This window comes from Notolepis coatsorum, assembly GCF_963971535.1.
Source record: "Notolepis coatsorum genome assembly, chromosome: 2".
NCBI classification, from domain to species: domain Eukaryota; kingdom Metazoa; phylum Chordata; class Actinopteri; order Aulopiformes; family Paralepididae; genus Notolepis; species Notolepis coatsorum.
This window is the reverse complement of record NC_140166.1, coordinates 203870860-203895494: the sequence shown is the minus strand read 5'-3', so window position 1 is coordinate 203895494 and position 24635 is coordinate 203870860. Positions and strand designations below refer to the sequence as shown.

At 41.5% G+C, this 24635-nt stretch overlaps 1 protein-coding gene across 1 annotated transcript in view; it reads right to left on the bottom strand.

The window, feature by feature from the left end:
* Positions 1-6690: 6690 nt before the first annotated feature.
* atp13a3 (ATPase 13A3) overlaps positions 6691-24635 on the bottom strand; it is a gene marked incomplete at both ends in the record, with an annotated part of 47902 nt that continues 29957 nt past the window's right edge. Inside the window, 13 exons of the mRNA XM_084307820.1 lie at positions 6691-6894; positions 9061-9153; positions 10260-10340; positions 11506-11594; positions 11776-11951; positions 17441-17618; positions 18047-18119; positions 19105-19201; positions 19614-19723; positions 20060-20102; positions 20210-20289; positions 22327-22455; positions 23448-23608. Coding sequence (XP_084163946.1) covers positions 6691-6894; positions 9061-9153; positions 10260-10340; positions 11506-11594; positions 11776-11951; positions 17441-17618; positions 18047-18119; positions 19105-19201; positions 19614-19723; positions 20060-20102; positions 20210-20289; positions 22327-22455; positions 23448-23608 — 1514 coding nt within the window. The remainder of the gene's footprint in view (positions 6895-9060; positions 9154-10259; positions 10341-11505; positions 11595-11775; positions 11952-17440; positions 17619-18046; positions 18120-19104; positions 19202-19613; positions 19724-20059; positions 20103-20209; positions 20290-22326; positions 22456-23447; positions 23609-24635) is intronic.

Sequence of the window (24635 nt, the reverse complement as noted above, 5' to 3'; positions counted from 1 at the left end):
CAGTTAGGTATAGACTTTATTAGATTTCTCTATTCGTTACAAATACACACATTTCCCTGAGGAAACAACGCCCACTAGAAGTTCAATAGACTCAGTGGCTGACCTGTTCCGAATGCCTCATAGTTTGTTTTTCCAAACACTTGTATGAATTTGAATAGTAAGCCTATGCTATGAGATTGATTGATTGAAAACTTTATTAACAGATTGGAGAATTGGTACAATACAGTACAGCTCAATACAAACAACTGCTTAGAGGATGAAGACCAGAAAAATACTTCCGTCTGTTTACATCATGGTCCCCCATTTTCAATTAAATCAAGAATGAGATGTCAACAGTCGGTATGTTGTACCTGTTTAAAAGAGCATAGAGGTTTTCAACATGACCCATTGCTTTGATATAGCCATGTTGCAATAAAATACATAATTACAGAAGAGGAAAGCTGAAGTATTCACAAGTTGCAATTTTAGGGTAATTGATGACACATAATTCTTGAAAAGGTGCAATATTATGACAATATTATGACAGACAGTTGAGACTGAATCATATTTTCCCCCTAGCAGCAAAACAATCCCTTCTAGAGGAGACCGACCACGCACATTCAGCAAGTGACATTTTGATTTTATATGAAAAAAAATAATAATAATGAAAGAAAGTTCAACATAAAAAGGAAATTTTTTTACATATTTTGGATAACAAGTGATGGACACAAAAAGAAAAAAGAAAGGGATTGTCAAACATTGTTGCTCAGAATCTGAATTTGCTAAACTGAGGTGCCCAATACACTACATAATGTAGAAGAATCCCTTCTTTCATTTGTCAAACACCAAAGTTCTGAGAAAAACACAAGCTCAAATATGGACCAATTTAAAGGACTTGTGGGGGGCGATTGCCTTGACACTAAAAATACGACTTAAATATTCTCTCAAAGCTAAACTAAAACAGTGACAGTACAATCGCCCCACTATGTTCAACATCCACAAGACCAAAATGTATCCACATGCCCCAATCATACCTCAGCATCATTGGTTCAAATTGAGAAAGAAATGCCCAGGATTCATGCCCAAACCAGGACGATCTAAGCTCATTGCAACGCCGTAACAAAAGTGACAGTACACAAATAAATCCACAGTACAAAGAAAAAGTTGACACCACCGATTGTGACAAACAGTACCAAATAAAATAGAAACACTACAGCCCTTTGATATAAGAAAAAAATCATGACTTTTTCCCATCTAAACAATCTTTATCTGATGCTACCCTTTACACACAGATACTTAAAATGTACATCTGACAAATATACAGATATAATCCAAATTGTATTATTATCAACAGTAAATGTCCACTCCAATCCAGTGTTCATTTTAGAGTTGGGATATTTGATGGAACTGAAAGTGGGTTTAGATATGACTCATTGCTATTGGAACAGTGATTAAATGTTCTTAAATCTTTGGGAGATAGATTCATGTTTTCATTCTCTATAGTCAATAACCAAATATTGCATTGCTTCCAAAAACAAAATTGGCATTTTTGTTCCTTACTAACAAGGCTCGACATTAACACCTGCCACCCACCAAATGCGGGTATAATTCGGCAGTGGCGTGTAACTCCGTCACTCTTACCAGCCACTTTGGCGGGTGACCTTTTTTCATTTCCCCCATCACCGCGAATCCGCTCCTCAATTAATATCACAGTGGGGGGGGGGGGGGGCATAATCCCACAGGACAATGCATTGGGAAATTGTGTCCCACGAGGACATCTACCCCGTGAATATTTTGGCACGGATCGGAATATGGGTACGCGCGTGGGAGCTCACGCAAAATCGCCCAAGTCATTCCACGTCGAGCAAAACCTTTTCCCCCAACGTTTTCGCTGATGGAAGGGCATTGGGAAGTTGTAGAACCGACCGAGATCTACCCCGTGCATATTTTCACGGGGATCGGAATACAAACGCGCACGTGGGAGCTTGCGCAAAATCACAGTTGACCCCCTTTGGCTACCGAATCATAGTTACTCCTGCCGTTTACCCGCGCTCTATTGCCTTGAACCCCCCCTCCCATTTGGTGTTAGATGTTATTTTAGCACACACTACACTGACATTTTGGATTCAATGTTATTTTAGATGTTTCTGTTCAAATAAGATCTTATGTCCAAACAAATGCATGCAGTTACATTGTCCAATTACCTATATTTATTACTTTTTGGGTGGGGGCGCGAGCACAGGGATTTTTGGCTGGTGAAAATGCTGAGTGGCTAGTGACTTTGGAATACCACTAGCCACAGTGGCTAGTGAGCCAAAAAGTTAATGTCAAGCCCTGCTTACTAACATTCAGATGTATCTTCGATATCTAGGAAACACAAAACAAAACCCTGAAAGAGTAAACATAATAAATATAGCTGCAAGCAGCCTATACAAGGGTGCAAGCCAAGTCTTACGTTGATGTTTCGACTCGTGAAAAAAAACATTGCCATACAATGTGACTCTATGAGTGATTCATGTGAAAATGTAAATGGCTGGATCTCTGACATTTCGTAACTGATCAGCAAACTTGTAGCATCATTGTAATCGACAGAACTTCTGTACTGGAAACTAAGTCATGCGAGCAACGTTTGATGTTCAGGTGGTCATGCATGTATTTTGCACCATTTCCACAAAATTGGTTTGGTCACAGCGCCAATGTTTTTCAACAAAAACGCATTACTGTGTACCCTAATGATATGTTGCAAGTTTGGTTTAAATTGGTGCAAGAACAAAAAAAGCAAAAAAAGGGAAATTGCAGGAAATCCAATATGGCTGACTTCATGGGTCCAAAACTGATCAGCGTGAGGAAATACATAAGTGTGGCAAGTTTCACACCTCTACTGTATAGACCTGGGGAGTGAGGTTCTACCTGATTCACCCCTATTAAAGAGCAAAACTATAAAGTATTAGAAACCATAATTGTATAGGTTCATAATCTTTGACGGAGGTAGATTATTTAATTATTATACCGTTACAACCAATAAAGAAAAATGTTAACTTAATCTTTGAGAAAACTTGTTTTATATTGCAATCTTTACTCGTGTCCATGGTAACTACTACAGTACCCATAAGCAAAGATGAGCCTCACCAATCTTCGACCAATCACAACGGCTCTGACGTTCGTATCCCTTTACATTCTCATTGGTTATGGCGGCATTTCGCCGCCACCCTTGTTTTAATTTTAGCCGCCAAGTGTTAAAAACATGAAGACTACAGCGTTTAAAAACAAACAGTCAGATAATCATGAGTATATAATTCCAATGGTGTATTAAGTCTGTTGTATTGAGTAACTTGGCATCGTATCGTCCTCTCGGCTCTGCAGCATTCACTTCAAACTGGTCTTGAAATGCAATTAACCCTTTCCTGGAAAGATGTCGTTTTGCATTAGGTACCCATGACATTTTTTCTCTCAAGTTTTTCACAAATGTAAAAACTCAGATCTCATCCCTCTAAACCCTCTACCTTGAGAAACTCCTATGGTAAAAGACCATAGGCAAAGATTTAGTTTGTCTTTTTAAGGCGAGTCTTAAAACTATCACATGACTCCCCAGGTCTACATGGTTCTATATGGAATTTATCTATTTATTGTGGTAGTATAGCTTGGCATCGTCTTCCATCATGCCAAACCACATCAGAATTGAGGCCCTTAAAATGTATCTATGGCCGATTCATTCAAACTTCTGGTGTCATTGTAATTGATGGACATTACCGAACAACCTCCGTATTGGAAAGTAATGCGAGCTACTTTTGATGTGCATGTGGTCATACATGTATTTTGCGCCATTTCCACAAACTTGTTTGTTCACGGCACCCATGTTTTTCTACTAATCCAGCCGAGTTGAACAAAATAAATGCATGACTATGTCCCCCTTAAGTTATGCTGCAAAAAAAGTACATTTGGTTCACGAGATACGGCCATTTAAATGTGCAATTTTCAATGCCTCTCATGACGCCACCATGATGCTTAAATCGTTCAAATTTTTGTGTCGTCACGTAAATTTTGCATCAGCATGCCGATTGCATAAAAAGTGATGCGTTGAAGTACATTCCCTTCAGGGCTTGCGCCCTAATAATACCAATATACCCACGTCAGGCCACTACATCAGCAAGGATCTTTTCAACAGGTTTATGAAGAACACAAATCGTTATCCTCAGACGATAATTGCCTAAGTAATTTCTTGGCCAAATAGAGATTTCTGCCTAACTGTACTCTCCTCACACTGCTGCATCGGCCCTGGCTTAGTGCCTATGTCCTCAGCCAATCAGAACGCGTGTTACATTAAAGAATCCCCATCTGCCTAACTCACTCGTGTGACTTGTGCATTTTAACATTACATACACAGATGGCGATCGCATGACTTAGGCTATGTGTCCACTAAAAACATTTTTTTCAAGGCAGACCGCTTTGAAAAAAGAAGAAAAAAAAAGCTCTGAGCGTTTTTCTGAGGCTTGCGCCAGCCGCGGCTCCGCCCCTTCCTCGATGAGTTACATTGATGAGCGCGCTCCTTTCCCAAAAGTTGAACTAGTTTCAACTTTATGAGCTGGGAGCGCTCCGACCAAAAACGCTGCCGCCCAGAGCTCATAAAACGCGAGGCGCGTCGCTGGGAAGAGGAGCACGCCTGTCGCTTCTCCAGCATAGAAATGAATGACAGAAAGGAGCTGACAACTCATAAAATGTCCCTGGTGGACACATAGCCTTAGGCAAGTATAACAACTGCCTTAGTGTATGACGAGGAAAAAATGCCTATGTCATATTTTGTTTAAAAGTCACCTTATTTTGTTACGCAATGGTTGTTGTGTTTTTGCAAATTTGTTGATACACCTTGTGGAACTTTTTTCAAAATATAAATTAAAAACCCGTACACATTTGCTGGAAAATTTGTTTTTTCTTCTTTTCCAAAAATCTTGAAAATTACCTAGGCAATTATCGTATGAGGCTAACAAAATGTGTGAGATATTGCAGATATTGATATATTGCATATTGGCACGACGTCACAGCTGCAGTAGATATTCTGCTCAATACATATTTTGAAGGAATTCCTCTTTAGGCTTTTTCATAAGCTTGGGACAATTCTCTATAAATATTCAAATTACCATATAGCATTTGCATAAATCCACCGCAATTGCAGTTTTATTCCAGTCTTACTCTGCTTCTGCTCGCTCCTCAACCATTATTCTGAAATGTTTGGAACTTTTTAAAGAAGATTTAGCAGACGTCACAAAAACAATAAACAAAGACAAGCAAACTAGTACGATATGTGAGCCATTGTGAAGATGAAGACAAGTGTACGCCAACTTTCAACTAACTGGCGGACAATACTTTGTGTCAAAAATTGTTTGCTAGACAAAGCAGAGTATACCGTTATACTGAAGATGTGAATCGGTTTAGCGAGCTGTGATTTTAAGTTTGTAATTGTGTTACTTCTTCAAATTGTCAAGAGTACAGGGGACAATAAATACAGCCTTCTACGTCTCTTGAATGCGCAGGTATTGTACGTGTAATAATACAAGTATACTATACGTTAGCTCAGTGTGCAGTGTGTTCCGACACAGGGCCGTCTTGTTTGTGCCTACAGCAGCGAGCAGATGAGATTCAAGATGCCGTATCTTATTATCATACGTTTAATTGGTCTTCCATAGGAAGAAATGTAATACATTAGATGATCACGGATTAAAAAACAAAGTAAAAAGACGAGACAATGCTCTGCAGAGAGGTACTGGTACCAATTCGCCACAGTGTTGTAGATCTGGGAGCCGTCGGATGGCCTCTACATGCATGGGACGACAGTTTGTCATCCTCGGTCGGATGCGCGCTGCCTCCTTGTGCGTTTTTCTCTTTTTAAATACAAGATGGTTTCTGTGAATTTTCAGTACAGCTCTACAGTAAAGTTGGATTTGTGGTAGGATTTTCTTCTCGTTTCTTAATTTTTTTTCTTAAAAAAAACAAAACCATCCTATAACCTAACCGTGGTTATACTGAGCTGGTTTCATGCAAGTCCATGCTTTGTCTCCTGCTTGACAACTGTATAAGCCGCCAGTAGATGGCTGATGGGTGCACTAAATATAAAAGCCACGGAGGGGAGTTGAGGTTCCTGGACAAAATCAGCACCACAGCAATTACAATTGTAGAAATCATTCCTGTGTTGAAACTATTTCAACCGTTTTCTGCATATTTCACCTGCATTAAAAAAAAACGCCTTGAAGCAAAGATTCACCTCATAATGAACCCTGCCTCCTACTGGGACAAACACACCGTAGTGGACCTGCCACAGGACCCAGCCTGTTGGGTTGAAATAGACAGAGGGTAGGAGTGTGTGTGTTTACTGGAGTTATGAGTAGGAGCAATTGAACAATCTCAAACTCCACCCTCTTTTCTTGACCCTCCAATCACAACTGTCGTCCGAGGAGAGCGACGGTCGTGAGTGGTCGGATCGAGAAAAGAGAGCGGCGTTTGGAGGAATCTCGAGCAGCTGTATGGCCGCTTCATCAGTCCATCATCCGTCTCTCCTCCCTGTTTCATCCCCTGCCCGGCTCTTTACACTGCCCGAGTGGAACCTCTCTTTCGCTCTTGCTCCAAACTCTTTCACGATCGCCCAGCAGTTCTATTGGCCGCTTTAGTCACTGTGGTTCGTGCTCTTACACTGTGGGGGGTTGTGGGGTGTGGGGGGTGCTAGGAGTCGGTCATGATCTGGTAGGTGGAGCCGTTCTCCGGGCCGTGCGGCGGCTTGGCCTCCGTGGTGGTGGTGGGCTTGGGCGGCCAGTCGGGGTCCCCGCTGAGCTCCTGGGCCAGGTGCATGTAGCGGGCCTTGGGGGCCGTCCGGTGGCGGCAGCACAGCCACGACAGACACTTGCGCCCCCACAGGTCGACGCCCCCCTGGATACAACGGTCACAACCAGACAACGAGGGAAGGCGGGGGGGGGACGACAAAAAAACCAATGAACTGACAGTGCCTCATGGCGGTTTGGGTTTCCTAGGTCATGCGTTATTCTTGCTCATGCTACTCGACAGTATAATGTACCTCATACTGACGCATGCCGGTATCGCTACATGCAAATAAGGAGCGACAGAGTAGCTCTGTGTGACGACATGCACATTGGTATCGGGAACTGATAACAGCATGCGCTGCAGCCATTCAATATAAAAGTCAGCGTGACTGACGACACTTCAAAGGGATTAACGCTGTAAAGCTAGTCAGAATATTCCTCAAAAACAAGCGAAATGGAGTAAAGAAGATCAATCAAAAACAATAAACAAGTAAAAGACTTGTGCTGAACTTGACATACTTGGGAGGGGAGGACTGCAACTGTTCATTAAATGCTTTGGCCAACCCCTCCACATCTCAGTGTAAAGATACGTACCTGCTGAGGAGGACCAGACCATTTCCATTCACATAGTTAGCGATGCTTAGAGACATGCAACAGGTTGAGCTCATTAGGGCCACTCTGCACGGGGGGGGGTTAAGAATCATGGTCCCAAAGAAGAAGAAGGAAATACAACCAAGGCTTGGAAACGTGTCGTGCAACTAAAACCAATAAGATCTAAATAACTAAAAAAAAAACGTAATCACTAATTATGACTCCAAATTAAACATAATGTCATGTATGAAATAAATTAATGAATACAAAAAAGAATAAAGAAAGAAACTTGAATTCTGGTTAATAACGTCTCATTTGTCTATCAAGGTGCAGTGATGTGGAATAATATAAAAAAATATCTAACAGAAACATGTTCCACTTTAAATAAATGTAAAAGCAAGCTTAAAAAAGAACTACAGATCCTGTAGTCTTTAGTATCCTTGTGTATTTGTGAGCAGTCTTTTTTTCCCCAACATTATAATTGTTGTATAATGCTGTATTGTATGTATCTCTGTATCAGAGAGGGAAATGTGGTTCCCATGCTGGGTTTCTGCAGTGATGATAATAATTTTTTTTATCTACTTTTTCTCCCCATTTTTCCGTTTTTCTCCCATCCCCAATTTCGTATTGTCCAATTCTACCCTCCCCTGTCTCGAACGTTGCTAGGCCATGCCTCCCACAAGCCGGCTGCAATGGTGGGACGAAGCCTTGCATCACGTGTCCCCTCCGGTACACAAGGAGGCAGCCGTCGCATCTTTTCACCTGCACAGCGCGATCTTTCAGCGGCGCGGGTCTCGTGGGAGGGACACGCCGCCCGCGTCGCTTCCTGATTCTGCTGTGCAGGCGCACGAACCGACCTGTAGGAGTCGCTGTCCAGAACGTCCGATCCCCACCCACCAGCTTCCCACCCCCTAATACTGCCAATTGTATTAGTTATGAACGACCAGCCAAGCTGGTAGCAATGCCGAGAGCTGGGCTCGAACCCAGCATCTCCTGCATTAGTGGCGAGCGCCTTGCCCACTGCGCCACTTAGCCGCCTGCAGTGATGATAATTGAAGTGGCACGTGGCACAGTACACTCCAGTACAGCCACCAGCTCAAAGCCAGCTGGAAGCCAGCTGGAAGCCAAGGGACTACAGCTGACGTTTCCCCATTAGAATCCTGCCAGTGGTAACTTTGCAGAGGATGTTGTTTTTGTCCGGCGCGTTCAAACAAGTGGAAACGGGACAGAAGAGTAGAAATCCAAAACGGCTTCGAGACCAAAGTAACATAAATATTGAAATTGGACGTTTTGTTGGTCAAACACACTAAAAATAGTTTCCCTTCCTAGTACAGTGCTTTGGAGAATAAGAACGTTATTAACCAGAATGTTATTTCCTTCGTAAGCTGGTTTTAAAAAGAGCACCCTCTGGAAAAGACTAGGCATCTAGGAGAGAGATTACAAAAAACCTCACTTTCGTTTTCAAGCCCCGTGTGAAAAACCCCACCAAGGAGGCAGGAGGAAGAGGAGGAAGGTCATAGAGAGGAACTGAAGTCTGGCACATGCAAGGTATTTTGGGGGAGGGGGGGTTATAATAGAAAAGAGTGCTGGGTGATATTAGAGAAAGAGGGGTATAAAGAGCAGGGAATAGCAGAGAAGAAGTAAAGTCATAAAGGAGGAGAAGAAGGTGTTAGTTTTTCCCAACCTGTGGTGTCGGGGCAGCAGCGGTGGCGCCATAACTGCCCTGCTTGTCTCGGCTGAACACAAGCTTCCATAAGACGATGTCAAGGACGAAGGTCTATGGAATGGTGCAGTGGGCAGGGGGGGAAGAATTACAGAGAGGCTACTTGATTTCACATAAAGCAGTTTTTTTTTAGCTGTTGTTTCTTTTTGTGTACTTTCATTTTTGTGATGTGATAAAAAATGAAAATTGGTGAATATGTTGTGTGTATGGTGATTTTTCTTTGTCTTTTAAGTCACGCATTAGTGGTGAGAGGGAGTCACAGAGGGTGTGGTGTTAATCGTGAACATGAAAGAGAGAGGGAGAAGGTGGGTGGGTGGGTGTGGTAGTCATTACCCTAACAATTTTTGCTTGAATGATTGACTTTGTTTTATCATTGGATTTTTATTTTAAATGTTCTTTGATTCATCATTCGAGTCGTACTAATCCATTGGGGGGAGTGAAGAAGGGATCGGGGCAGCCTTGGATACACGGCAGCCATCTAGAATGTCTGCTAAGCAGTGCGTGTTGGCGGGCGGCCTTCGAAGAGGAAGGTGGAGGCCCAGTGCTGCTCTGTAGCGCACGACAAACCAGCCTTTAAAAAACACATTCATGGGTGAACTTCCCTGTTTTCATTCGGTTACACGGCGATAAGATTACTTCTCTGCAGTGAACCTCCGATATGCCTGAACGCAAATCACACTGAACACAGAGTATCTAACCTTCCCACGTTTACTACATCTGACCGATATATTTTCCCCCACCCTGAGGTTCAAATGATGTAGTGTTTCAGTCAGAAGTGTCATTGTACACGGTGCTTTATTCAAGACGTGGGAACCGTCTCTCCTTAACCCGTCTCTCCTTAACCGTCTCTCCTTAACCTTCTGTGTATTGTCGCAGTGAAAGGGTTAACCCAAAGCGGTTAACCCTTTCACTGCGACAATACACAGAAGGTTAACCCTTTCACTGCGACCGTCGGTTGTGTGATAGTAAAGGGTTAACCTTCTGTTGTGTGGCAGTGAAAGGGTTAAGGACGGGGACATTGTCAGGACTCAGCACACAACATACAGCTGTGTCCCCCCTCTGCTCCTTCTATCCACCAGACACTGATGAGCACACTGCATGAGTGAAACAACTGAACCATGACAGAACCAAATAACTGTGTGTGTGTGTGTGAGTCTTACCTCTACCACGACAGATACAGCAGCATTGACTATGATGATGAGGAAGAGTTTGACTCTCCAATCAAAGGGGACACAGACAATCTGGATAGAAAGGCAGACTGGTGGATTAAGATGCATTTTCAACACAACAATAATTATACGAGATACAATGGCTTCCTTCATAAGAAGCCATTCTGACTTGTAGCATAATATGGTAGTAAAAGGGGTGGAGGAAAATATTAATACAGCGCTATATGACAATATTTTACACGCCGATATTATATTGATACACTGACTGCAAGTATTGATATGGAATATTTTCATAAATAATAATGATAATGATAATGACATTTTGCTCGACAATCCCATTTTGCTGCAATACAAATGATTGGAGTGAGACTGAAAACGTATCTTATCAGATAAAATAGATGTATATATATATATTTATATTGCAGATATTGACTAGTTTTTTTGCTAGTTTAAAAGTAGCAAAGTTTTCCGTTGCTATATATAAGTAACTACCGTACTTTTCGCACTATAAGCCGCACCTGACTATAAGCCGCAGCAGCTAAATTGAATGATGTGTACATATATAAGCCGCACTGGACTATAAACTGCATGTGTTTTAATGTTTAATTACCATATGTAAGGAGTGGAGCCTGCGGCTTAATTTGACTCAACACAGGAAACCTCACCCGGCCCGGACACGGAAAGGATTGACAGATTGATTGCTCTTTCTCGATTCTGTGGGTGGTGGTGCATGGCCGTTCTTATATTGAGCTTTAAGTTCCCACCTCTACAGAGAATGACTCCCACCTCTACAGAGAATGACTCCCATTGGGACACAATACTGTCGGACAAATAACAAGAATGAACTAATTTACAAGTTGTATTAAGTTTAGCAAATAAGGGAACAGATAAATAACATTTCAATGTTCAATTTCCAAAAAAGCAATATTTCGATTTTCAGGTTTTGTCCACATATAAGCCGCACCGTTATATAAGCCGCAGGGTCGAAAAATGGGGGAAAAAGCCGCGGCTTATAGTCCTAAAAGTACGGTATATGGAATATATAGAGGTAGCTATATAAAAAGGGACTTTTCTAGAACCATGTAAAAACAGACGACAGAACAAATGACCCATTTACAACACTGTGCTAAAGAACTACAGAGAACTGTGTAATATTCCTTTATTGATCCCCTTGGGGGACAATAGGAACATAAGCTACTGTCTATGTCTGAAGTGCGTGAGACTGATTCCTGCTTACCTCTAGGAAGTCGTCGATGCCAGAGACCGGGTAGAACATGATGAACAACAGGAATATATACAGACTCAGGGCAGACAGCACAAAGGGCCCTGAGGAGAGAACACACACACACTTAAAAATTCATGCTCATTTTCTGACTTTTGAAACCACGGACCCAAAAAAACTGAATATCACTTTCCCTCAAATTATTTATGACGATACTTTCCGATTATGCGTTTCTAATGGGTCAATAAACAGAAATGTGCAACGTGTAGCAGAGATTTGGCTCACAGTTCTTGTAGCTGGGCTGTCTGAAAGGCTTGCCCTTGGAGAAGACAATGGCCACGATGAGGTACTGGAAGGAGGAGACGTAGAAGAGGCTGGTGTTCTCGTAGTTCTGGATGTTGTGGTCGTCCAGCTCCTCCGTGTTGTTGTTGTAATCGGAGTTGTTGGACAGGTTGCAGGCGCTGGGGGATGGCAGAACAGAGATTTAGATCACTGTAATGTTAACACCAGAAGAGCCACAGACCCACGCCACTGGGCCTCGAGATTTCAAAGAAACACGCCAACAACAGTGCCGGTTAGCCTTCGGGGGAGGTGTTAGTTGGACAATGCCTAGGCTAACCGGCACTGTCCGCTTCCATTCATTGTGCTAAGCTAGGCTAACCTGCAGCCAGATAGCTTTCTACTCAACACACAGAGAGGAAGCTGGTATCTATCTTATTGTCTCTCTCTGGAGAAGACAGTATGCTAATTTCCCAAAATGTTGGCATGTTCCTTTAACATTATATTACTCTATATTTATTTATATATATATCTCTTTCACCATGAATCCAACAGTCTCCTCCTTTCTTAACCTTAATAATAATAATTAGGATTTAAATGCCAGCTCCTTCACAGTACTAAAACAAGCCTCGTTAAGCCAGACGCAGACACTCAAACAAGCATGCGTGTTTCAACAATGGGGATTGGGGAGTCAGTAAGTCAGTCAAGGACCTTTGCCATTGTAGGCCGGCCCTCTGGGTCCAGCAAAGATTTTTTAAATATTGTTATACAGTAATTTCTTTTTTTTAAATAGTTAGACAAGTTTACAATCTTGTTGTCACTCAAACACCCCCTTTTCATGCCAGTGTGCCTCTGGGCGTTGCTCTCCAGACATGCAAATGGCTCTTCCACATGGCCCATTCATGCATTCACATGCAGTGATTATCACTTTGGATCAAAACTGCTCAAAATAGTGTGCTGGTGAAGATGAGGTCTTCAAATCAACATGGAATAAATATGTTTGGATGTAGCAATTATGCCAAATCTTGGGGACTGAAGGAACATTCCAGTCAGAAGCAACCAGCCAACTTATTATGCAAAAACAAATGTTGACACATCAGAGACTAGTTCTGATGTGCACAATATTCCTGGTTATGGAACATGTTATGTTGGTAATATTCCTGGTTATGAAACATGGCATGTTGGTAATATTCCTGGTTATGAAACATGGCATGTTGGTAATATTCCTGGTTATGAAACATGGCATGTTGGTAATATTCCTGGTTATGAAACATGGTATGTTGGTAATATACCTGGTTATGAAACATGGTATGTTGGTAATATTCCTGGTTATGAAACATGGTATGTTGGTAATATTCCTGGTTATGAAACATGGTATGTTGGTAATATTCCTGGTTATGAAACATGGCATGTTGGTAATATTCCTGGTTATGAAACATGGTATGTTGGTAATATTCCTGGTTATGAAATGTGGTATGTTGGTAATATTCCTGGTTATGAAACATGGTATGTTGGTAATATTCCTGGTTATGAAACATGGCATGTTGGTAATATTCCTGGTTATGAAACGTGATATGTTGGTAATATTCCTGGTTATGAAATGTGGTATGTTGGTAATATTCCTGGTTATGAAACATGATATGTTGGTAATATTCCTAGTTATGAAATGTGGTATGTTGGTAATATTTCTGGTTATGAAACATGGTATGTTGGTAATATTCCTGGTTATGAAACATGGTATGTTGGTAATATTCCTGGTTATGAAACATGTTATGTTGGTAATATTCCTGGTTATGAAACATGGCATGTTGGTAATATTCCTGGTTATGAAACATGGCATGTTGGTAATATTCCTGGTTATGAAACATGGCATGTTGGTAATATTCCTGGTTATGAAACATGGTATGTTGGTAATATACCTGGTTATGAAACATGGTATGTTGGTAATATTCCTGGTTATGAAACATGGTATGTTGGTAATATTCCTGGTTATGAAACATGGTATGTTGGTAATATTCCTGGTTATGAAACATGGCATGTTGGTAATATTCCTGGTTATGAAACATGGTATGTTGGTAATATTCCTGGTTATGAAATGTGGTATGTTGGTAATATTCCTGGTTATGAAACATGGTATGTTGGTAATATTCCTGGTTATGAAACATGGCATGTTGGTAATATTCCTGGTTATGAAACGTGATATGTTGGTAATATTCCTGGTTATGAAATGTGGTATGTTGGTAATATTCCTGGTTATGAAACATGATATGTTGGTAATATTCCTAGTTATGAAATGTGGTATGTTGGTAATATTTCTGGTTATGAAACATGGTATGTTGGTAATATTCCTGGTTATGAAACATGGCATGTTGGTAATATTCCTGGTTATGAAACATGGTATGTTGGTAATATTCCTGGTTATGAAATGTGGTATGTTGGTAATATTCCTGGTTATGAAACATGGTATGTTGGTAATATTCCTGGTTATGAAACATGGCATGTTGGTAATATTCCTGGTTATGAAACGTGATATGTTGGTAATATTCCTGGTTATGAAATGTGGTATGATGGTAATATTCCTGGTTATGAAACATGATATGTTGGTAATATTCCTAGTTATGAAATGTGGTATGTTGGTAATATTTCTGGTTATGAAACATGGTATGTTGGTAATATTCCTGGTTATGAAACATGGTATGTTGGTAATATTCCTGGTTATGAAACATGGTATGTTGGTAATATACCTGGTTATGAAACGTGATATGTTGGTAATATTCCTGGTTATGAAACATGGTATGTTGGTAATATTCCTGGTTATGAAACATGGTATGTTGGTAATATTCCTGGTTATGAAACATGGTATGTTGGTAATATACCTGGTTATGAAACGTGATATGTTGGTAATATTCCTGGTTATGAAATGTGGTATGTTGGTAATATTCCTGGTTATGAAATGTGGTATGTTGGTAATATTCCTAGTTATCAAACATGGTATGTTGGTAATATACCTGGTTATGAAACGTGATATGTTGGTAATATTCCTGTTTATGCAATGTTATGTTGGTGGATGAAAGCATTCCTCACTCTTCTACACGTCTGACTGAATCAAGTGTGGGACAAACCGAGATATAGACAGCTACAGCTCCAAAAAGTAAGCAAAGCATAATGATAGATGAATATTATTTCCATCAATCATACTTGAGCAAAAACATGCCTGCCACAATGACAACCACAAGTGCAAGGCAAGGCCGGGTACCTGCATAAATGTGCGTGCCTTGCCTTCCACAAACAGATGCCTTCACCATCAACCCTACAAATAAAAGGTATTGGAATGATTTGATAGTATAATGTTTTTGTTGAAGTAAGGATAGTACGCAACACAGACTATACTAGTTTCATAGTTAGGCTACTAGGTTTTGACACCGCTTTGCTTTTACAGTATAGTTCCTCCCGTGTCTCAAAGGGGGAGAAATGGGAGTGAATACATTAGAGCATCGCCGTTATGCAAGAGCTCACCTGAGAGAAGGCATGAGACTTTTACACAGTTTGGAGGAGATGAGACTATCATGCAAAAAAGTATTACAATTCAAAAGAAAAATGGGAGTGCAGGAAGATTTGCGATGATCCACTGGATGCTGGATCTGAGATTGGATTGGAAATAGACTGGGAGCAGGAGGGATTTATCATGGACCTGGCATAGGAACTGTGTGAACTTTATGAAAACAAAAGAAGCAGCATTGAAGGTAGGTACACACACCTCCTATCACTCCTCCTCTTCACAGACACACACACCTATCACTCCTCCTCAGACACACCTATCACTCCTCCTCAGACACACCTATCACTCCTCCTCAGACACACACCTCCTATCACTCCTCCTCCTCACAGACACACACACCTATCACTCCTCCTCCTCACAGACACACACACCTATCACTCCTCCTCCTCACAGACACACACCTATCACTCCTCCTCCTCACAGACACACACACCTATCACTCCTCCTCCTCAGACACACCTATCACTCCTCCTCCTCAGACACACACACCTATCACTCCTCCTCAGACACACCTATCACTCCTCCTCCTCCTCAGACACACACCCATCACTCCTCCTCACAGACACACACCTATCACTCCTCTCAGACACACACACCTATCACTCCTCCTCTCAGACACACACATCACTCCTCCTCTCAGACACACACCTATCACTCCTCACAGACACACACACCTATCACTCCTCACAGACACACACACCTATCACTCCTCCTCAGACTAGAGACACACCTCCTATCACTCCTCATCCTCACAGACACACATATCACTCCTCCTCCTCAGACACACATATCACTCCTCCTCACAGACACACACTTCCTATCACTCCTTCACCTATCTATCCATCCATCAATCAGGTCTAAAACCAGTACTCAGTTTTTTTTTTTATCCACTTTTTCTCCCATTTTTCTATATTTTCTCCCATCCCAATTTCGTATCATCCAATTCAACCCTCCCCTGTCACGAACGCTGTTTCTTGCCTCCCACAAGCCGGCTGCAATGTGGACTAAGTCATACATAGCACAAGTCCCCTCCGGTACTTGAGGTAACAGCAGTCGCATCTTTTCACCTGCGCAGCTCGATCTCTCAGTGTCGAGGAGTAACGCGTGGGAGGCTCACGCTGCCCCCGACACTTCCTGATTCTACTGCGCAGGCGCACCAACCGACTTGTAGGAGTCGCTTGTTCACAACGTTCGATCCCCACCCTTCAGTTTTCCCTCCCCGTAATACGGCCAATGTGTATTACTGCGGACGACCAGCTAAACTGAAAACAATGTGGAGAGCTGGATTCGAACACGCGAATCCTAGCGTCTCCACACTGGTGGCGAGTGCCTTGCCCACTACACCACCTAGCCGCCACCAGTACTCATTGTTTATGAAACTATCATCACAATGTTTCATGGGATTACAGGTTGTTTGCCTAAAATCTACTGGAATTTAATTGAGGACAGTCTCTAGCTCCCCCTGAAAATACTACCACCACAAAGAAACATCATTTTCAAAATCACTAAACAGTGAGGTAATGTTTTTCTATTGTAGCCCAATATGTGAAAAATACGACCTATTGAGTGTGACTTTGTTTTCTCCAAATCATAAAATCTCTCAACATTAGGGGCATCACGATTCTCCAAATCCAAAATTCCACTTTTGATTTTAAGATCACGATTCGATTTAAAGATTTATTTTCGACACCAACAACTATATCATTGTTAGACGATGGAGTCTTGATTTGTAAAGATCGACAGATCGGTCTTACGATCACGGCCATTTCCTTTTTCAAATAATATTTTAACCCTTTCACTACCACACTACAGAAGGTTAACCTTTCACTACCACACTACAGAAGGTTAACCTTTTACAACCACACTACAGAAGGTTAACACTTTCACTACAGAGGGTTAACCCTTTCACTACCACACTACAGAAGGTTAACCCTTTCACTACTACCACACTACAGAAGGTTAACCCTTCCACTACCACACTAGAGAAGGTTAACCATTTCACTACCACACTACAGAAGGTTAACCTTTCACTACCACACTACAGAAGGTTAACCTTTCACTACTACTGTGGTGTTCTGTGGCGAAGGTCATGCAGGTGGGCGGGTCACTCACTCTGAGAGAGGGTTCCAGATCTCGTACCAGGGCTGGTGGCGCACCCAGAGGAAGGCGATGGTCTGGAAGCCGAGGCAGATGAGGATCTGCGTGAGCACGGAGAAGAGCAGCGGCCCTGAGATCAGACCTGAGGGAGGCCGCCGCGACACCAGCTCCTTCCAGGCCGGGTTCAGACTCACTGGAGGGAGAGACGAGCAGGAAGGACAATAAGTGAAGGGAAATGAGGACATTCAGAGACAGGAAGCAAAAGTTATGAATGGATAGTTAGATAGTAGAGGTGAAGGTGAACTATAATAATACATTTGATTTGTATAGCGCTTTCTCTTAACAGTGTGAAATAAAAAGAAAATAAGGACAATCCAAGTCAAAAACAAGCAAAATGATATGAAACGACTGTAGCGAAAGAGTTGCACATTGTAACCAAGGCCATTAAGAGGCTTGCAACCTCCCGCCCATTCATTCTTGTCCCGTGCTCCACTGAGCAGAATTATGATTTATTTTGAGCGGTTGCAAAAATGTGTCAGTGGAAAGCAGGGCTGTCCGCTTATAGTCATAGGAGTTGCATTCCACATGCAATGTGTGGCCTCCAGGCGTATTTGTACTTACTGGTGAAGACGATGAGGAGGATGATAGCAATGTCGATGAAGAGGAACTGGAAGTCTCCAAGGTTACTGAGGATCTAGCAGCACAACAGCAGAGGTCAGAGGTCAATCACAAAGACACACCCTCTCTCTCTACCTATTCTCTGTGGAATATAATCATCCATTCCCAACGTGTAGATTCCGTTTCCCAGGAGGCCCATGGCGTAGCTCGTCATAATCTTAAGCCAACTGTTGAATTTGACACCAATCCTGTGCCTATATGGATCTATTAAGAGTAGGATTGGGTACGGAACTCTGGACCGACCCAATTACATCGGTACTATCGAGTACCGATTCATGCTAGATCAAATCGGTATTTAAACACTTAAAAACACAATACATGATAGTGCGATTTATTTTGTGTGGTGTGTTCCAACGATAATGCCTTTTATTTGATTCCAAAACAAATTCCTTGTATGAGCAAACTACTTAAAGACCTTTCTGATTCTGATAAATAACTAAAATGTTCTAAATAAATAACAATGTTGAAATTGAGATGTTTGGACTTATTTATTTATTTTTACAACTGAAATTAGTTCCTTTGTTATTACAGAGAGAGTTAAGTAGCGCAAAAAATACCAAACTCCAGGAACTGGTGCTGATTGATTGATTGATTGATAACTTTATTAACAGATTGCAGAATGGGTACAATACAGTACAGCTCAATACACACAATTGTTAAGGGGATGCAGACCAGAGAAAGACTTTAGTCTTGTTTACATCAGGGTCCCCCATTTTCAATTCATCAGGACATATGACATACATGACATACAGATAGACAGTACTGCTACATCTATACATTTATGACATACCAGATTTGTACTGTTACTACAATACAGTACTAATACAATACAGTACTGTTTGTGATACAAAAAGAGTCCAGAAAAGGGAGTATATACATTTGACGTAAAAACTGTACATTGGAGGAGGTTGGGTGGGGTTGGGTAGGAGGGGTTGGGGGGGGAAACAGTTTGTGAACAGGGTACCCAACCCAAATTAAGACGGTACGAAAAGGGAACTTACAGAGTAGAGGAGTGTGACGCTGATGTACTGGATGATGCTGTAGAGTGCCATGAACTTGAACACACAGAATGAGGTAATGAGAGCAGCGCGCCCCTCTCTGTAGACGAGACAAGAAGGTGTCATTTAACACAACTAGCCGAGGCATGACAGATAATGATCACACTTCCAAGTCAGTCGTCAATATATCCATATTGCCGTTCCAGTAGAGAACAGTGCAACGCTAATAAAGAGATACACAGATACACATGCTGGTATTGCATTATCACAATGACACCAGGCTAAGATAGGGGGATAGGTTTTAGGAGAATGTCCCTAGTACTAAAACCCGATACCAGGAACCAGGAGAGTTTATACTGTTCAGTGAAAAGAATGGATCAGAACTCGGACGATACTTACAGGTTCAGTACAGAGAATCAGTACCATCCGTGGAACAAGTGGTACCATTGCATCCCCTAGTATTACTACTAAAACCTTCTGTATGATAGCATGTATGGTTCCTCAACACGTACCTGATGAGGCTGGGCACACAGGAGATGTTGGGAGTTCTGGAGGTGAAGGGAGACGCCACAGAGGCCTCCAGCTCTGACAGAGAGATGCCACCATGAGCCCTCTTCAGAGCCTGGGGGCGAGAGAGGAAGACAACATACAGTACATGAGAGAGAGAGAGAGAGAGAGAGAGAGAGAGAGAGAGAGAGAGAGAGAGAGAGAGAGAGAGAGAACCACCGTGAGCCCTCTTCAGAGACTGGGGCGAGAGAGGAAGACAACATACAGTACATATGTGTGAGTGTGTGAGTGAGTGAGTGAGTGAGTGAGTGAGTGAGTGAGTGAGTGAGTGAGTGAGTGAGTGAGTGAGTGAGTGAGTGAGAGAGAGAGAGAGAGAAAGAGAGAGAGAGACCGATACAACCGCTTCTCATTACTTTAAAAATAGACACGTGAGAGAGGGTTGGCTGCTTACCCCGCAATCATTGGCCCCGTCTCCGCACATGCCCACGAAGTAACTGAGGAGAGAGATGGTGACCTCAGGTTAGAATCTGACTGTTGTGGTGCGAGCAGCATACTAATGAGGTGGTTACATCATGGCGTGTCTCCATCAGACAATACTCACTCAACGCCCTGCAGGGCCTCAATGAGCTGGGTCTTCTGGTCGGGGGCCATTCTGGCAAACACAGTGCCGTGCAGCACCAACTACAAGACACAACGGAGGCACCAGGTCACCAGCCACTCCATTAAATAGACATGATCTCATGTCAGGGGGATGAACGTCCCCAACAAACAAAAGCATGTGTCATCTAATTATCTGTCCACAAGTAGCAGACAGGTGTTGTGTAGGGCTGACCTTCGAATTTTTTTTTGGAATTTGAAGCTTCAGGGCCGAGATTCGATTTTAATTCGAAGCTTCGAGATAAAAAATGAAATAAAAAGTTTAAAAATGTTTTACTTTAAAAAAAAAAAAATTGTGTGAGACTTGTACAGCACTTTGTTCAACTTTGTCAGTGCTGTAAAGTTTAAACCTTTTTAAATATTAGACAAACTAAACACTTTGCTTTCATGAAATATAAAATATAAAAGCAGCACAATGAATACAAATCTGTCAGTGCCGATAGGGCTGTCTTAAATACTTCGAAGCTTCGAAGCTCGTTCGTTGGCATGAGCTTCGAACATTAAAAAAAAAACGGTGTAAAAAAATAAATAATAATTTGCCTCCAAAATGCATCTCCAAGGGAATATCCCTTGGAGTTGTACACGACGGCGACGCCACACAAAACATTAATAAGGCTATGCCTATGCTGCTATGACTAATGTGTTAATTTAATTGTAATCATCTGCTTTTGTAGGTGCATTGTCTGATATAATTATAAATTAAATATAATATAATTGTTTGCTTGATAGACGAAGGTTGCAACATAATTATGTAATGTCATGTCGTTGGCTGTGAGAGCAGCCCCACTGCACCCAGGCAGCGCAGCCGAGTGAAACCTTGTTGGCTGCGTCACAGTCACGAAAGGGGCTACTTAATTAATTAATCCAATCCACTTTATTTATAGAGCACATTTAAAAACAACAAAGTTTACCAAAGTGCTGTACAAGTCCCACAACATAAGATAAAACTAAATATATATATTTATATATATATATATTATAATTAATATTCCTTTTTCTTCGAAGCTTCGAATTAAAATCGAAGCTCGGCCCCGAAGCTTCGATTGCCAAAAAAAGCTTCGAAGGTCAGCCCTAAGTGCAGAGTCCGACCTCATCTTAACCCATTGAAACCGGGAAACACATTTGTGTGTATATGCAGGCTATATAAAGCATTATTAGCAGGCGTTTTAGGTCTAAACAGCATTGCTTGTTGTAGTTAACAAAGAGAGGCAGAGTTGATTTTGCAACAAAAAAAATACATATTTTATTTTGTATTTTTTTGTAATCGAATTTTATTTTCATATTCGAATCCCATGCCCATCGAACGAAGCTTCGAAGTATTTAAGACAGCTCTAGTGTTGTTATTTTATCACCTGTCCTCAAGTAGCAGACAGGTGTTGTGTTATTTTATCACCGGTCCTCAAGTAGCAGACAGGTGTTGTGTTATTTTATCACCTGTCCTCAAGTAGCAGACAGGTGTTGTGTTATTTTATCACCTGTCCTCAAGTAGCAGACAGGTGTTGTGTTATTTTATCACCTGTCCTCAAGTAGCAGACAGGTGTTGTTATTTTATCATCTGTCCTCAAGTAGCAGACATGTGTTGTGTTATTTTATCATCTGTCCTCAGGTAGCAGACAGGTGTTGTGTTATTTTATCATCTGTCCTCAAGTAGCAGACAGGTGTTGTGTTATTTTATCACCTGTCCTCAAGTAGCAGACAGGTGTTGTGTTATTTTATCACCTGTCCTCAAGTAGCAGACATGTGTTGTGTTATTTTATCATCTGTCCTCAAGTAGCAGACAGGTGTTGTGTTATTTTATCACCTGTCCTCAAGTAGCAGACAGGTGTTGTGTTATTTTATCACCTGTCCTCAAGTAGCAGACAGGTGTTGTGTTATTTTATTGCCTGTCCTCAAGTAGCAGACAGGTGTTGTGTTATTTTATCACCTGTCCTCAAGTAGCAGACAGGTGTTGTGTTATTTTATCACCTGTCCTCAAGTAGCAGACAGGTAGTTGCAGTGATGTTTGTGACGGTACCAGTACAGTAGGTGTTCGAATTTGAACGCTCCCGCGCCCCTATATACCTTCTGCAGCAGGTCCTGGAAGTGCTCGGTGATGACGGCAAAAGACTTTCCACTCATGGCGAAATGGTACTTCTCCTGAGTTTTAGACTCATCCACATCACACACATCCCCCAGGCCGATCTCCACTTCCTGTTTGAGGACAGGAAGAAGCATGGATGATATAAAACACATAGATATACAATAATATGCAGTCCCCTAACATAATACAAAAACACATAAATAAATATACAATATGCAATCCCCTAACATAATACAAAAACACATAAATAAATATACAATATGCAATCCCCTAACATAATATAAAAACACATAAATATACAATATACAGTCCGCCAACATAATATATATAAACACATGTAAATATACAGTCCCCTAACATAATATATTAAAAACACAAATATACAATATAAATCTCCAAACACATAAATATACAATATGCAGTCCCCTAACATAATATAAAAAAACACATAAATATACAATATGCAATCCCCTATCATCATATAAAAAGAAAACGCATATAAATATACAATATGCAGTCCCCTAACATAATATATAAACACATTTATTGCACAAGGATTACCAGCACATAGCCCTAATCAAACTACTGACCCTGAAGCTCTCGTCGATGTATTCACTACCAATGGACAGCACATCATTTACAATTACAATTGAGTCATTTAGCTGACGCTTTTATCGACAAAGACTTGCAAATTATGAACAACATGTCACCAGGAGGGGTACAACTCTGGCAGCTAAGGATCAGTGGCACTGTTTGTGAAATAGTATTGAGCTTGAGTGTTACACTCTAATTGCATAGACATAATTAGCAAGATAGGTAGTAGTAGTAGTATAAGAATAGTAGCGCAGTATTAGGGTACATAATAGTAAAAAGGTTAGAGGGTTAGTATTTATTATATACATAAAACATCCACTCCCACTTGTAGGTCAGGTTGAGAGTAGGTTCCAACCACAATGATTTCTACGATAACTTTAATTAACCAGTGTTGGCCAGCAGGGGGCAGTCACTACCAAAGCCGTCTGTCTGTCTGTCTGTCTGTCTGTCTGTCTGTCTGTCTGTCTGTCTGTCTGTCTGTCTGTGAGTAGTTGTCTCCCTGGCTCACCTCCAGGCGTGGGGCCTTGCTGGGCTTGTCTGCGTAGCGCCAGAGGATCTTGGCAGTGTGTCCGTCCCGCGGGGGCAGGGCGTCGGCAATGATGACCGTGTCCTGAGGGGGGATCATGCCACAGTCCCGGGCCACCGAGATGGCCGTCAGCATGTTGTCGCCTGGATGTAAAAACACAGGTCAGGACGGAGGAACTCATGAGAACGAGCCCGATCCTGAAAGTCACTAGGTAATCCAAAACTATATAAGTTTTGAATTAATCATAATATGCTTCACTCTTGGTATAATTTTTTTTAAACAATATGTTTATTGGTATTTTCTTTTTTTTTCAGTTTTACAGCATCAGTTCAACAGTTCAACAACCATACAAAAGGAACTCTTGGTATAATTAACCATCAGGCCATTCGGGATGCTCAATGTGGACTCTATGCAACACTAACTCATCCATTCTACATTCAATGCACACACATCCACATTCCACATCAAACATTTACCTTTAACATTCACTTTTAGACACTTTTTAACACTACACCAAATCTCATCTATTTATTACAAAAATATTTGTACTACATCTCTACCTCATTTTTGCATTTTAGTTTTGTATATTTTGTATAGTGTTTGGTCTTTATTCTTTAACTTTTTAATGTATGAAGCACAATCTCAGGGTCATACAGAACCAAGCATTTCACTGGATAAATAAAACAAAACTTTAAACTAGTTTGTTAGAAACTAAGTTTTCCACTCCGCAACACACACATCTCCGTTTATGGAGAAGGGGACAGAAACAGTGGGCAAGAATTATTGGACCAAGAAAACACCAATGGCTCCTCTAGCCAGGGGACAGTTGTTCAACCTATTAACCTATTAGTCTCCTCTCCATCACTACTCAAAAAGGAGTCTCTCCCTCAACAGCACCGGGGAGGTAACTGGACTGTCTGCAGCTGCAGGATAGCCAGAAGGACAGGGGTAAGACAGAGGGGGCTATTGTCTTGGAGCCCTTGTCCTGGCCCTGAACCAAGGCTTCTCATGAGGCTGGTGCTCAGATGACGTCTAATTGTGTTGATTACATTTAGAGAGGGGGAGAGAGAGAGAGAGAGAGCTCTACCAAAAGATAATATCACCAATATTATCTTGTCATATCAACTCCATCAACATTATAATTCCTGTACTCCATTTGAAACTTTGCTG